Genomic DNA, 15151 nt, shown 5'->3' on the forward strand with positions numbered 1-15151 from the left:
GTGAGTGGATTTGGTAACAGAAACTGAGAGAAGCTTATCCTTTTGCCTGTCCTGTATATCACGTGACACACGGGATACATTTCTCTGTTGTCCATGCATTATATATGATATGCAATTCCAATTGTTTCTTTCAATTAACCCAGCAACTGTGGACTTATTAAAGGAAAGCTTTACATTAGACAGAAAGTATGGAACAATAACTCCGAAAACAAATACGTATTACTATTCAGGAGAAATTTATGAAAAGGCTTTGGACAGGCAAAGGGTTAATTAATCGATCAAAAGATAGCTTAAACCATTTTGATAAGCTGGATAATTTAATTAGTAAAATGAAACAACATAATCGTTGGCACTTAAACGTATAACGACACAGGGAATAGATTTCATTTGCAAGGCTGGAACTTACTTTTTAGAGGTATTTTCAGAGGTTCACAATCGCCTAAAGTTACGTGGTGGAGTTTATTTCGGAATTTATATCGGATATATAAACTCTTTTCTTCTCCTAAACAGGGATCATAGAACCCTAAGATTCCAGTCTGCAAAATAAAGATCAAATCTGAATATATATAATATATATTTATACTTGTCTCTATCATGGTGCTGTGTTGAACACACAGTCTCACAGTTTAATATTAGCATATATGTACACACACACACACATTAAGCTACATTTCCTTTTCCTCCCATTATCTGTTGGTCACCTGAATGTTGACAGATGAAGTAATTTCAGTAATTTGTGTAACTGAGTACGCTTACTCTTGTTTGTATTTCTAAACAGTGTGTGTACACAAGCATCAGTGTACTGACAAAAATACGAGATGTTTCTGGTATGCAGTTACGTCCCTTTATATCAAGGAGGACTTAGCCATCTGCTAAATAGAGCAAAAATAAAATAAGGATCAGACAAGTACAGGCATCAATATAATCAAATCACAAAGACAGTGCCCCAGCATGGTCGCAGACGAAACACTGAAACAAGTAAAAGAGTTAAGCCCCCTTGAAACAAAGAGAGATGTGTGACTTTCATCAACATCCTGATTTAATGTCTGTTTTCTATTGCTGGCATGGGTTGGACAGTTTGACAAGAGCCGTCAGTCCAGAGGACTCAGCCAGCCAAGCTCTGTCATCTGCTTTGACATGGCCTCTACAACTGAATGCCATTCCCAATGCATTAACTTTTAAGTGTTTTGTAATTAACTTAAACTGTGGGTATAAGTATGAGTGTAATTAACCCTTTAGTATTTAAACCGGCCATATCCGGCCAAAATATTTAATCTGTTTTATGTTCAAACTGACCAGATCCAGGCCCTCACACCTACCCTACAATGTTATTCTACATTAAGTAATTACACCATCAAGATCTTGAAGATATGAGATAATGCATGATTAATTCAAATCAATGGGAATCAATAGGCATTATGTTTGATAGAATAATTTGAATACTAAAGGGTTAATTTAATGTGTGTGTGTAACTCCCTTTATCCCAGTTTCCCCCCAAATGTTAGAATCCGGATTCTTACCTTGCTATTCTTTTCAGGAATTAATAACGAAGAATTCTTGATAAGGCACTGAAGTGGCACAGCGACATCGATGTATTTACCATCAACAAACCCACTGCAAGACAAAAAGGAATCAGGTTATGAGCAAACTGAGAACTCACCAATGGATTCTTGTCAAAGTTAAAATGTCCATATGAAAAAAAAAAAATCAAGAGTTAAATTAGGGTACATATAATACATGAAATTAGGGAGCAGGAAGCAATGAAACCAGGGAGCTAAAAGTGTACATGTACTTGGGGCACACAGAGAATATATGCTGACATTTCAAGGGGAAGAAGGGTAGGATGGAAGGTGTTTACCTCAATAAAGGATATGCTTGAAGCAAAGCTGGACAAAACTGTACAGATTCTTCAACAACACTGTCCAACCTGTGCTCTTATACAAAAGTGAGATGTAGGCTACCATAAAGAGGGAAGAATATGAGTAACTGTGACCCAAAGGCCATGGAAAGGTCCATGTTAGGAGTATCCTTGCTAGTGTTTATCCAAAATGAAATAATTCGAGAATGGAGCAGAGTGAATGATGTGATCACAGAATACCAAAAGCTGGACCCAACATGTCAAAAGGTTCACAGACAACAGGTTGGTCAGTGCAGTTGCCAAGTGATATCCAAAACACTGGAAGAGGTCACTTGGAAGGCCTTCATGATGATGAGAAAATAATTTAGTGAAGCAATTTGGTCCAAGATGGAATAGGAGGACACAAGCGACATATAACAACATCCAACAGTCTGGTCGATACAAGTAACTGGGAATACAAATAATACATGGTACTCGGGGGTAGATATAAGTTATCAAAGGGTGCATGTAATATCTGATATTAAACAGTAAAGTTTCTTCAAGCCCACTTTTATCATCATTTGACGGTGACTTTCTATGTGAGCATGGTTAGGACAGTTTGACTGGGAACCACTGAGCCGCAGGGCTGCATCAAATTCCATTGTCCCCTTTGGTATGGTTTCTGCAGCTCTCTATCAAGATATTTTTCATATAAAATGAAATACTAAAGCTTAACACATTGGACTACAGTAGATTGTCCACTGTTTGTAGTCGCTGTTGTGTAACACTGTTGCAGGAGGTATTAGAGGATCTAAAAGTGGGTGTTATTCACAGCAGCAGGGTATCATAGATCAATTATTACAATGTAAGATATTAAACATGTATACAAACACACATGGCCTAGACAATCTAATAGGTTAAACTCACTCACCCACTCATTCATGACCGTCTGCCCACTTCCGTTGTGGAGGCACAGGGCTTAGCGGTCAGTGTGTCCAGCTCAGAATTCTGAGTTTAATTTCCGGACAAAGTGTTGTGTCCTTGAGCGAGACACTTTATTTCATGTTGCTCCAGTCCACTCAGGTAGCAAAAACAAGTTGTACCTGTAATTCAAAGGAGCCAGCCTTGCCACACCCTGTGTCATACTAAATCTCCCTGAGAACTTCATTAAGGGTACACAGGCTGTTCCATTGATCAGGTAAGGGTACACAGGCTGTTCCATTGATCAGGTAAGGGTACACAGGCTGTTCCATTGATCAGGTAAGGGTACACAGACTGTTCCATTGATCAGGTAAGGGTACACAGGCTGTTCCATTGATCAGGTAAGGGTAAACAGGCTGTTCCATTGATGAGATCAACTGGAACATGCTTTATCATCATAAGTGACTGAATGTCAGCTTATTTCCCTGTTTACATATCATCATGCTGGTTTTGTTTTCAAAATCAAGTGGAATAAAAAAAAAACGTGTGCGTGACAGGAAGAGCATCCGGTTGTAAAATAATGCTTTAATAATAAGTATTCATCTAACTCATGCCGGCATAGTTTGGACACTTATCAGCACATGTAAAATTAATGAATAAACACATTAACATATGAATAAAAAGAAAATGAAGGTTTATAAGGGGGGCGTAAAACCACAAGATGTGACAGGATTAGCTTCTAACAGACATTTTCTTTTGTATCTCACCATCAGATTCTGAAGATGAAGAGGATGATGATGAGAACCTGTACCGAAACAAAAATCAAAATGGATATCTTACTCTTGCGACTTTTCCGACAGTTGCCCATAAAGAGCTTTCACAATCAGCAGACCAGATTTCTCATCCTCTTCCTTTATTACTCTTTGAACTGTTTCTTGCATCAAATGGATCTGAAAACACAACAACAGCAGTTGAATTTCACCACTAATATCATCATCATCGTTTAACGTCCGTTTTCCGCGCTAGCATGGGTTGGACGGTTCGACCGGGGTCTGGGAAGCCAGGGGCTGCACCAGGCTCCAGTCTGATCAGGCAGTGTTTCTACAGCTGGATGCCCTTCCTAACGCCAACCACTCCGCGAGTGTAGTGGGTGCTTTTTACATGCCACCTGCGCAGGTGCCAGGGGCGTCTGGCATCGGCCACGATCGGTTGGTGCTTTTAATGTGCCACCGGCATGGAAGCCAGCCAAGGCGGCGCTGGCATCGGCCACATTCGGATGGTGCTTCTTATGTGCCACCGGCACAGAAGCCACAGACATATATATATATATATATATATATATACACACATACACATACGTAATTCTTTTGGGGAATAATGGCTCTTGAAACACATCACATAAAGCTATAAATAACAGCAGATAAATATTGGGTTGGATTGTCTGTTTTTGGCATGGTCTCTACTGTTGGATGCCCTTCCTAACATCGACCAGCTTATTGAGTGTACTGGGTGCCTTTTATGTGGCACCAGCACTGACAGGGTCATCAAATACCTTGCAAGACAAAACCCCACTTAACCTGGAGAGGGGAGGGTAGTATTGAGGGTGTGTGGCTTTGCGCCATTTGAGAGATTTGATGTACAGATGGCACAGATACCAGTGTCTGTCTTCCCTTGTGCTGACTGTAAACTAAAGCCACTGTTCATAAAAACAGTGTCGTTTGTTTACAATCCTCTGTGAAAGTATGTCTGAGTTGTTTGTTGTTTGACAGATGCGGAGAAATAATATTATATTGCTTGGAAACATGTGAGGGTTGGCAACAGTAAGGGCATCCAGCTGAAGAAATATCTGCTTTAACAAAAGTTTCACCTGACCAATGCAAGCATAGAAAAATAGATGTTAAAACAATAAGGATCATGATGAGGATCTTACCATCAGAATGGTAGAGAGTTACAACAGCATCATCCCCAAGACCAGTGTTTGTCAACCATTTTTCAGCCTATGGGATCCCTTTTGATTTCTATTTTAATCTACTGGACCTCCACAGCTGTTTGGTGTCTAAAAATATCCTATCATAATTTTGACATTGAAAAAATTAAAATTTTCTGAAGTTTTAATAGAAAATTTTTTAACATTGAACAGGGTTGTGTCCCACACCTCACGAAATTATAATTCTTTTGTTTCAGTCATCAGACTGTGGCCATGCTGGGACACTGCCCGAAGAATTATAGTTGAATGAATCGCCCCCTGTACCTATTGAATTGGTCTCTCTTGGCAAACCACTAAGATACGAGGTAGGAATTATAGAATAAAAATTGTTGAGGTATTCTGTGTATTGTAAAATTACAATTGAATTTCTGTGCAAAAATTTCAACAACAGAATCTTATATGGAACCCCTTGTCTCATGCGGATCTTGGTTGAGAAGCACTGCTCAGGACTGTCACTCTGCACAATCTCAGACCCAACATATCTAATAGGTTGTATCAGTAAATCGTTAATCAACATTTTGCCCCCAATTTCTTGAGACAAAAATCGTCCAAATCAGACAACAACATCAACAACAACAAAGCAAACATCATTAAACTCACCGCAGCTTCAGCTTCCATCTTCTTCTTGTGGATAATGTCACTGTTCTCTTCTTGTTTCTTCTCAATATCTCTGGAATGCAGAAAGCAAAAGAAACATTAAAAGCAGCCCTCAACGCATTTGGTAGGAACCACATATATTCTTAATATCTGTTTCTTTATTGCCCACAAGGGGCTAAACACAGAGGGGACAAACAAGGACAGACAAACGGATTAAGTCGATTACATCGACCCCAGTGCATAACTGGTACTTAATTTATCGAGCCCAAAAGGATGAAAGGCAAAGTCGACCTCGACGGAATTTGAACTCAGAACGCAATGACAGACACAATACTGCTAAGCATTTCGCCCGGTATGCTAACATTTCTGCCAGCTCGCTGCCTTTTAATATCAGTTTGACTCAGCCCCACATGAGTGTATAGGAGACATCCAGCTCGTCAAATGCTCTGTGTTTGTGTGTGTCTGTGTGTATATATCATGGTTTCTGTGGCGCAATGCCCTTCCTAAGTGGATGTCAAATGATGATGATGTGTGTATATAAATAGCCCTTTTTTCATGAAAAAGAGGAGCTAACAAGCGGTACCAGCATGGTTGTCTTTCTGTGTTGCACCAGCACAGGTGTCTTTTACCTGGTGCCAGCACAAGCACCAATGCTTTCTGCATGGTGCCAGCACAGGTGCTTTCTACATAGCACCAGCACGAGTGGGTCTTCTGAGACACTAGAATGTGTGGTTCTTACATGGCACCAGTACAGGTGCCATTTATGTGGTGCCAGCACAGATGGGTTTCTTTACATAGTGCCAGCATAAATGCTTTTTACGTGGCACTGACACAGGTGCCGGAGAGACAACAGAGGTGACTGCTACTATTACTACTAGTATGGAATAAAGCGTTTCCTTTCAAAGAAATCATCTGACCTTTTCTTCTGCTCCTGTAGATATGGTTTGATGATGAGAATTTTCACAGCATGGTATAACATAAAGGGGACAGCAGTTCCATAAAAGATGGCGCTGGGCATTAAATGGTCGGAGAGGTGGATGGGGAAGAGAAACGTCTGGCGGCCACGACTTAATCTGGTAGAAAAAGACAAGGAAAGAGAAAAATATTAAATCTGTTTTGCAATGTAATGCATTTTGGTAAAAATAAAATAAATTTGATTACAAATCAGGACATCAGAGGGAGGATGAGGGGGGTGAGAGAGTGAAGAGTGGGGGAGTGAAAGAAAAAGAGACAAAAAGGAAAAAAAGAGGGTGTATGTCTATGAGAGTGTGACAGAGGGGGCAAGAGACTGTGAGAAAGAGAGAAAGAGTAACAATGAGAGAAGAGTAACATGGGTGCCACCTACTTTATTCGAAGAGTTACTCCTGTTGGGACACCCACCAACATTGTTGCTCCTAATGTACTGTATTCGGTGATCTTTTTCTCGACACCACATTCTAAGATTGTACTAAATACACCAACTCTGTTCAAGAAAAAAAAGAAAAAAGAAGATAAACCCCAACCATGTTAAAGGCAAGGTTTCACACATGCCACACAAACACTACATACATCAGACATCATATTGACAAACACAAGTCTGTGAGTCTGTATACTGGCAGTTTTCAAAGGCAGCTCCCAGGGCCACATGCAGTCCTCAAGCATCCTTATGGCAGCCCTTAACAGTCTTCCCACCAAAATTCAGGTTTTAGGTCTGACCCAGATATTAAAACGGTCGAGAGCCAATGCTCTATACCAGTGGTTTTCAATCAGTGTTCCGCAAGAAGTTACAAAACTGCTAAAATTGGCAGTAATTTTTAATTCTCCCATGCAGATATGTGTGCATAAGACTATTAAATTATTGCTCAGGGGTTCCTCGAGCCAGTGGAATGTTTCCTCGGGGTTCCGCTCCAGCAAAAAGTTTGAAAAGCACTGCTCTATACTGTTACCTCAAATGCTAAAAATAACAGCCAAATCTCTCTCAACTCATACCCTACTATCTTAAAGGAAAGAAGAATGCTATAGATGTGAAGTTCCTCATACACAAAGCGATGAGATGATCATGACTGGAATACTCTTTGATTATATAACTCAGCTACTGCTGCTATTTCTCACAGGTTGAGGCTTCCTTTATTTTCTAGAATTTGTTTTATTGTACAAAATGAAAATGCAATTCATAAAAGGAATATAGCTCACATATCAGAAAAAGAATCTCTCTCTCTCACACACTTTTATACTGTTTACTGACATTCTAGACCTGTGGCTATCAGCCATTTCTTACTTAGGGACCTTCGATTCCTATTTTACTCCACTGGACCCTCATAGTCACTGGAGGTTTAGAAAATTTAATTTTAATAATTAGACATTAGAAATTGTATAAAAAATTGTCAAAATATTTTGTGTATTCTAGAAGAATAAACCAATTTCTTGCACATAAATTTTAACAACAAAATCCTATATGACCCCCACTTACCAAGAGTCATGTGGACTGTGGCTGAGAAATATAGCCAATAGGGATGGACACAACCATAGCTGTATGGTTCAAAAGTTTACATTGCAACAATGTGGTTTCAAGTCCAGCCTTACTATGCAGCACTAGGGGCCAGTGTCTATTATCATTGCAGCCAAACAATACCTTGTCATTGAACTTGGTAAATGGAGACTGTATGAAGCCCATATTTACATATGTTCATATGAATATGTGTGTGAGCAAACGTGCCAGTATGTTGATGTTTTGCTTTGTCACCATGTGAGAGAGAGTGAGAGCTAATTTTGAGACTTTTTGCCAACATTATAACTGGAATATGAAAAGCGGCGATGGCTGGTGACAGGGGAGAACATCTGGTCAGAAGATCCTACCCCAAATAACTTCCAACCCTTCTAATCTGGTTTCAAGAAATCTTGCCATAAATAGATTGAAAAGATTAGCTGTTTTCTTAAAATTGCAACCTCGTTAATTAACCTATGAATTAGAGAAAAGTAATTTCTTCAAAACGAATTATCTAGTTTACTACAATCTGTTTGTGTGCCTCCTTTATGGCAAAATCTCCAGACGTGTTCTATAGTCCATGTTACCATAGACCAAAAAAGAGATCTTAAATGAATGAATAAAAGCCATTTAATTATTTATGAAAGAGATAATACTGACCTTACTGCACCTCGCACACGAGCATCATCGTCTTGAAATTTGTGTGTGTAACTTAATGAAACAAAACTATTTGGAATTCCAATCTAGAAAGGAAAAAAAAAAGCCAAACAATAGAAACAGGGAACATTTCAGGATGTCTTAGTTTCCATCAGAAACAACGAAAGACCCACTCTTTTCTTGTATCAATTGTCTTCAGAGTGAACAAAAGATAGAAAGTGGTGTTGTCCACTTTGATTTCGGCCATTTATCAAATGGTCAAGGGCCTGAAACACGACCTTCTTTAAAATTCTACATTAATCAGAGACTGGTGTCCTAATCCTGATTGTTGCTTACACATGTTTCGGCTGCTGAATGCTGCAGCCTTCAACAACAGCCAAATTGAACCTGAGACCCCTGTGGAAGGCTGGAGTATAGGACACCTGAAGCACAGTGAAACTAACAACCAAGATGAGGACATCAATTCAACTCGTATAAACAGGAGAGATGACATTTTTTATTCCTCATGAAACTTAATTAATCCTTTCATTACCAACCTGGCTGAAACCGGCTCTGGCTCTGAGGTACAAATGTCTTGTTTTCATAAGTTTTAAATTAAAATCTTCCACCAAACTTTAGTCACAATTTATGTTCCTAACACAAGCTGAAAGATAACTAAGTTATTTTACTAAATTCTTTGTTATATTTAGAATAACAGAAAGAAACACAGAGCATCTCAAAATAAATACAGTAACGAAAGGGTTAAATCCTATAAACATTCTGGTCCTCATATATTTGCGCACCACAAAGGAGTCAATGAGTTATGCCTGGTCTATAACAAGTTCTTTCATCTGACATGTTTTCCCAGGCTGGAATGGGTTTGTAATTATTTGAGGCAGAATTTTGAGACCGGATACTTTTCCCACCATCAACCTTTTGTTGGTGGCAGTCACTATCAAATGGCTGAGTATACCATAAGTTATGCCTCTATATAAAGAAGTTAACAACTTAGTGAGTAAATACTGGTTTCAAATTTTGGCACAAGGCCAGCAATTTCAGAGAAGAGGGTCAGTTGATTACATCAACCCCAGTGCTCAACTGGTCCCTTTTTATCGATCCTGAAAGGATGAAGGGAAAAGTTGACCTCGGTGGAAATTGAACTCAGAATGTAAAGACAGATGGAATGCCGCTCAGCATTTTGTTCAGCATGCTAACAATTCTGTCATTTCACCACTTTTTGGGGGAACAGATATTAAAAAAAGTTTTACATTAGAATATAAAACATGCACACACAATGGGGGTCTTTTTTTCAGAAGTGCACACATGATTCTGCAAAAGCTATACACAGCAGTGAGACAAACTAATAAACAGGTGCATTTAACAAAAACACCCTGTAATATTTACTCTGCCCGACTTATCTTGATACACCCCTGTTACTCCCAGCATCATAAATACCACACACCAGTAATTGGCTCGTAAAGAAACCTACAACAAACAAGGTGGCGAGCTGGCAGAAACGTTAGCACGCCAGGTGAAATGCTTAGCAGTATTTCGTCTGCTGTTACATTCCGAGTTCAAATTCCACCGAGGTCGACTTTACCTTTCATCCTTTCAGGGTCGATTAAATAAGTACCAGTTACGCACTGGGGTCGATATAATCGACTTAATCTGTTTGTCCCCTCTGTGTTTAGCCCCTTGTGGGTAGTAAAGAAATAGTTATTTCGTCTGCCGTTACATTCTGAGTTCAAATTCCGCCAAGGTTGCCTTTCATCATTTCGGGGTCGATGTAATCGACTTAATTCCTTTGTCTGTCCTTGTTTGTCCCCTCTGTGTTTAGCCCCTTGTGAGCAATAAAGAAATAAGAAACCTACAACAAACGATGTGAGTGTTCACAGCAACACACATTCAACCTCCCTTGAAACGAAAGAATGTCGTTCGTTACAAACCTGAACCGTAAATACTGCATGTCGTTTTAATGAATCATAAACTATGATGGTACTCATTGCTGTCGTCATTCCAGCTGACCAGACCAGTCGTCCTTGGACATTGCCAAACTGTGATACAATCACTACAAAACAACCAGAAAAAAAATACAGTTGCTAGGCTAAATATCAATGCATCACAGAAATCAATAAATATTGATGGGTGGAAGAAAAGAGTTCAATTTGTTTCAAAACAGTTTCACTAAAAATTTATACACACACACACACACATATATATCTATAGGTACAGGTGCAGTACCATGGGCAAGTGTCTTATACTATAGCTCTGAACAGACTAAAGCCTTGAGTAGATTTGATAGATGGAAATAGAAAGAAGCAAATCGTGTATGCCATCATCTTCATCATCATTTAATGTCTGTTTTCCATGCTGGTATGGGTTGGACAGTTTGACAGGAGCTGGCAAGCCAGAGAGCTGCCCTGGTTCCAAATGGCAGTTTTGCATGGTTTCTAAGCAATACTCTTAATTCATGTAGGCAAAGAGAAAAAATAACGAATCCACTCGGCTTTGATCAACTACATACGCGTTTCTGGATTAAAGAGATGTAAAATTTTTATTTTTACTCACTTATTTCCTTCTTCAGTGTAATATTTCAATTGTAAATTTGAGAGTACTTATAATTAAATAAGTATTCAACATTGAATAACCAATATCCAAAAACCAGCACTTCTGAATTTATACAGACGAGTGAGAACTTGCATTCTTCCCCAATCACCCATGCGTGTTACAAGTAATCCCGCAGAAACTGCAGTTTACTATCAAGGAGTGAATTGTATTTTCTGGTTGAATACATATTTAATTATAAGTACTCTCAAATTTACAATTGAAATATTACACTGAAGAAGGAAATAAGTGAGTACAAATAAAAATTTTACATCTCTTTAATCCTGAAACGCGTATGTAGTTGATCAAAGCTGGGTAGAGTCGTTATTTTTTCTTTTTGCCAACATGAATTAAAAGTATTGCTGGCTGGGAGATATCTTATGGTAGAGGAATAGTATTTAACTGCTATTTCTAAATTTCGGTATGTGGTGAAGCAATTTGTTGAACCCTAATTATAATTATAAAATTTTTGTATAAGGTTACCAATAAAGGTTATTGTAACATACTGAACTACTTAGTAAAATTATTAATTTTACCCTTTATTATTATTGAATGTTGCCAGTGCCGCCCCGACAGGCCTCGTGCCGGTAGCACGTAAAAAGCACCCACTACACTCATGGAGTGGTTGGCATTAGGAAGGGCATCCAGCCGTAGAAACATTGCCAGATCAGACTGGGCCTGGTGCAGCCTTCTGGCTTCCCAGACCCCAGTTGAACCGTCCAACCCATGCTAGCATGGAAAGCGGACGCTAAACGATGATGATGATGATATATATATATATATATATATATATATATATATGTTTAAAGTGAAAACAAAAGTTAATTTAGTATCATAAATACCATCATGCAGAAAGTTTGCATACATGAGTATGTATACATAAACACACACACAGTTCCACATAATTCACAAACAAAGCATGTAACATTGCTTTGCTATGGTTGCTGACATGCTAGAAGTAAGAGCCACATATCCCTCAAATAATACACTACTATCTGAGAGAAGAACATATCAAATATTATAGTCCTACATTCCTCCCAGCAGATGATAGGGTCATGGCTGGAATGATTTGACTATAGGTTCACAGAATCAGGGGGCTGATCTGTAGTTCAACAACAACAATATAGAAAATTAAATAGACATTAAAATTGATGACTTACTTGAAGAGAAACCAGGCCGTAAACCCCTAGATGTCATTGAAAGACCAGTGCCAATGGTACCATACCTGAAATCCAGAAACAATACATGTCATATGCGTTCTTTAATTCTTTGGCATTTAAACTGGCCAAATCCGGCCAAAATATTCTGCCTGTTTTATGATAAAACTGACCAGATATAGCTTCTCAAAGCTATGAGATAATGCAGGATTAATTCAAAATACGGAGAATAAATAAGGATTACTTTTGATCGAATAATGTAACTGCTAAAGGGTTGACTTCTTGAAATAACGATCTCCTTCTTAAAAAAAAGGGGCACAAAACCTATATTTATTTTGAACCATGTGAAATCGTAGCCGTGGCTGATGCCAGTGCTACCTGAATGGCATCCATGCCAGTGGCATGTAAAAAGTACCATTCAAGCGTAGCCGATGCTAGTGCCACCTGTACCGGTGGGATGTACAAAGCACCATTCAAGCATGGCTGATGCCAGGGCGACCTTAATGGCACTAATGCGTGTGTCACATAAAAAGCACTATTCGAGTGTGGTCGACGCCAGTGCCATCTAACTGGCTCCCATGCCTGTGGCACATAAAAAGCACCCATTCTTGGAGTGGTTGGTGTCAGGAAGGGCACCCAGCTGTAGAAACCTTGCCAGATCAGATTGGAGCACATTATGCTCTTGAGCAAGACACTTCATTTCATGTTGCACCAGTCCACTCAGCTGTAAACAGGTCACCCTGTGATGGACTGGCTTTCTGATCAGGGTGAGTGTTGGCCTGCTTGCCTAGCGACCAGTGGAGTGGTGTCATTCGAAAGTGAAGACAATACAAAACACATTGTGACCAGTGATGTACAACAACATCCAACAGTTTGGCCAATCAAGTGACCATCGGATAGCAAAGTTTGACCCTTAAAAAGCACAAAGTAGCCCGTTTGAATTAAGTTGATGATGATGATGGTAGGTGAAGACGAGGAGTATGCAGAATGAGGAACAAAGCTTGTTGTGTACACAAACTACTCACATTGTGTTTGTCAGACGACGAAACCCTTTTAAACTGCACCCAAATCCATTTCCACTGCTCATTTCAAGCTGTTAAAAATAGGGGAAACAGAATTTAATGCAACATTTTTACCCAAAATATGTAATTCAATACCAAGACAAAAAAAAAAAAAACACATACACACAAAAAAAAAAATGAAAAACTTTTTCACAAAAAGACAAACAATAAATAACTGGACAAGACAACTAGACTAATTAACCTGTTTTAATTATCATGTAAATTATTAATTACTGATGTTACAACTACATTGGTATTAATACAGTTTGAAGGCCAATGTTTATGTGACACTAAATAATATAGATTTCATTCATTAGTAACATTCTAGGCCAGTGGTTCTCAACCGTTGGGGGTCCACAGAAGACATTTCTATTAAGGTTTATGACCAATAAATTGGTTATACTTCCACAGAAGATATTTCAACAATTTCCTTTATACAATCCCTAATGATACTTAATTGTAAAACTATGATGGGACTTTTTAAACACTGAATGGCTATGAGGGTCCACCAGAGCAAAATAGGGATCAAAGGGGGTCAATGGGTAAAGCATGGCTGAGAACCACTGATTAAGACTACAATCAAAGACAAACAAAAATGAAAACAAATACATACTAAATGAATTGGTACCAGAAAAGTTGTGTGTTTCTAAAAGAGTAAAACCATTCAGATCATGTTGAAACAAAAGTTTCATAATTCGTGTTAAAATGACCCAAAAAAGTATACATATACATACACACGCACACATATATATATATAAGTATGTATGTATGTATTTATGTATACATGTGTGTATATTTGTGACAAACCTATACCCAAACTCATAATTCGTCAGCCAGGAAGTCAAAGATTTCTACCAAATTCATTATTTCACTTTCGGTTCCTGCATTAACAGTAGACAATTACTAAGAGACCTGAGTCTGGCCAGCAGCTCATTTAAGCGAGATTCAAACCTTGGTTCTTCTACAACAAATCAAAGAAATTTAGAAAACAGAAAGACAGGGTTATGAGTTAACAAAGAGATGGCATTTAGCAAGAATGAGACAAGTGTGGTGAAGTAAGGCAGTTCAAGATGTTCTCATCAACACAAATATTTAACATTTCAACATTCAAATACATAGCACACATGATATTATACATATCTATATAGGCACAGGAGTGGCTATGTGGTAAGTAGCTTGCTAACCAACCACATGGTTCCGGGTTCAGTCCCACTGCATGGCATCTTGGGCAAGTGAAAGAAGCCTGTCATATATATGTATATATATATGTATGTGTTTGTGTGTCTGTGTTTGTCCCACTAGCATTGCTTGACAACCGATGTTTGTGTGTTTACGTCCCCGTCACTTAGCGGTTCGGCAAAAGAGACCGATAGAATAAGTACTGGGCTTACAAAGAATAAGTCCCGGGGTCGATTTGCTCGACTAAAGGCGGTGCTCCAGCATGGCCGCAGTCAAATGACTGAAACAAGTAAAAGAGAGTATATATATATATGCAGGGAGAGAGAGAGAGAGGACACTGACAAAAACTGTATAATACCATAAGGCAATAAGAACGGGTGCTAAGTGCACTTTCTCTCTTTGACAATTAAACAGGAAACTGCTAGGATATTCCATAATTCTTCCTCTCTGAAGATGGAACAGTTGGGTTTTTTTTTTTAATGGAAATCTTTACTCAATGACCCATGCACCATATGCACAGATATTCTAGAATCAGCTGTAAGAGACTTTATGGATGCCCTTCCTAACGCCAACCACTTCATGAGTGTAGTGGGTATTTTTTACGTGCCACTGGCACAAGGGCCAGAAATGGCTGGCAATGGCCATGATCGATTGGTACTTTTTAGATGCCACCAGCATGGAAGTCAGTCAAGGCGGCGCTGGCATCAG

At 38.9% G+C, this 15151-nt stretch overlaps 1 protein-coding gene across 1 annotated transcript in view; it reads right to left on the reverse strand.

The window, feature by feature from the left end:
* LOC115224824 (dnaJ homolog subfamily C member 11-like) overlaps nucleotides 1–15151 on the reverse strand; it is a 59526-nt gene that overhangs the window by 1863 nt on the left and 42512 nt on the right. Inside the window, exons 7-16 of the mRNA XM_029795749.2 lie at nucleotides 13229–13296; nucleotides 12207–12271; nucleotides 10389–10510; nucleotides 8467–8549; nucleotides 6688–6804; nucleotides 6260–6415; nucleotides 5346–5415; nucleotides 3599–3708; nucleotides 1521–1614; nucleotides 407–536 (exon numbers count right to left, since the gene is read on the reverse strand). Of these exons, the coding sequence (XP_029651609.1) occupies nucleotides 407–536; nucleotides 1521–1614; nucleotides 3599–3708; nucleotides 5346–5415; nucleotides 6260–6415; nucleotides 6688–6804; nucleotides 8467–8549; nucleotides 10389–10510; nucleotides 12207–12271; nucleotides 13229–13296 (1015 nt within the window). The remainder of the gene's footprint in view (nucleotides 1–406; nucleotides 537–1520; nucleotides 1615–3598; nucleotides 3709–5345; nucleotides 5416–6259; nucleotides 6416–6687; nucleotides 6805–8466; nucleotides 8550–10388; nucleotides 10511–12206; nucleotides 12272–13228; nucleotides 13297–15151) is intronic.

The sequence above is a fragment of the Octopus sinensis genome, linkage group LG26 (assembly GCF_006345805.1).
Source record: "Octopus sinensis linkage group LG26, ASM634580v1, whole genome shotgun sequence".
NCBI classification, from domain to species: Eukaryota; Metazoa; Mollusca; class Cephalopoda; order Octopoda; family Octopodidae; genus Octopus; species Octopus sinensis.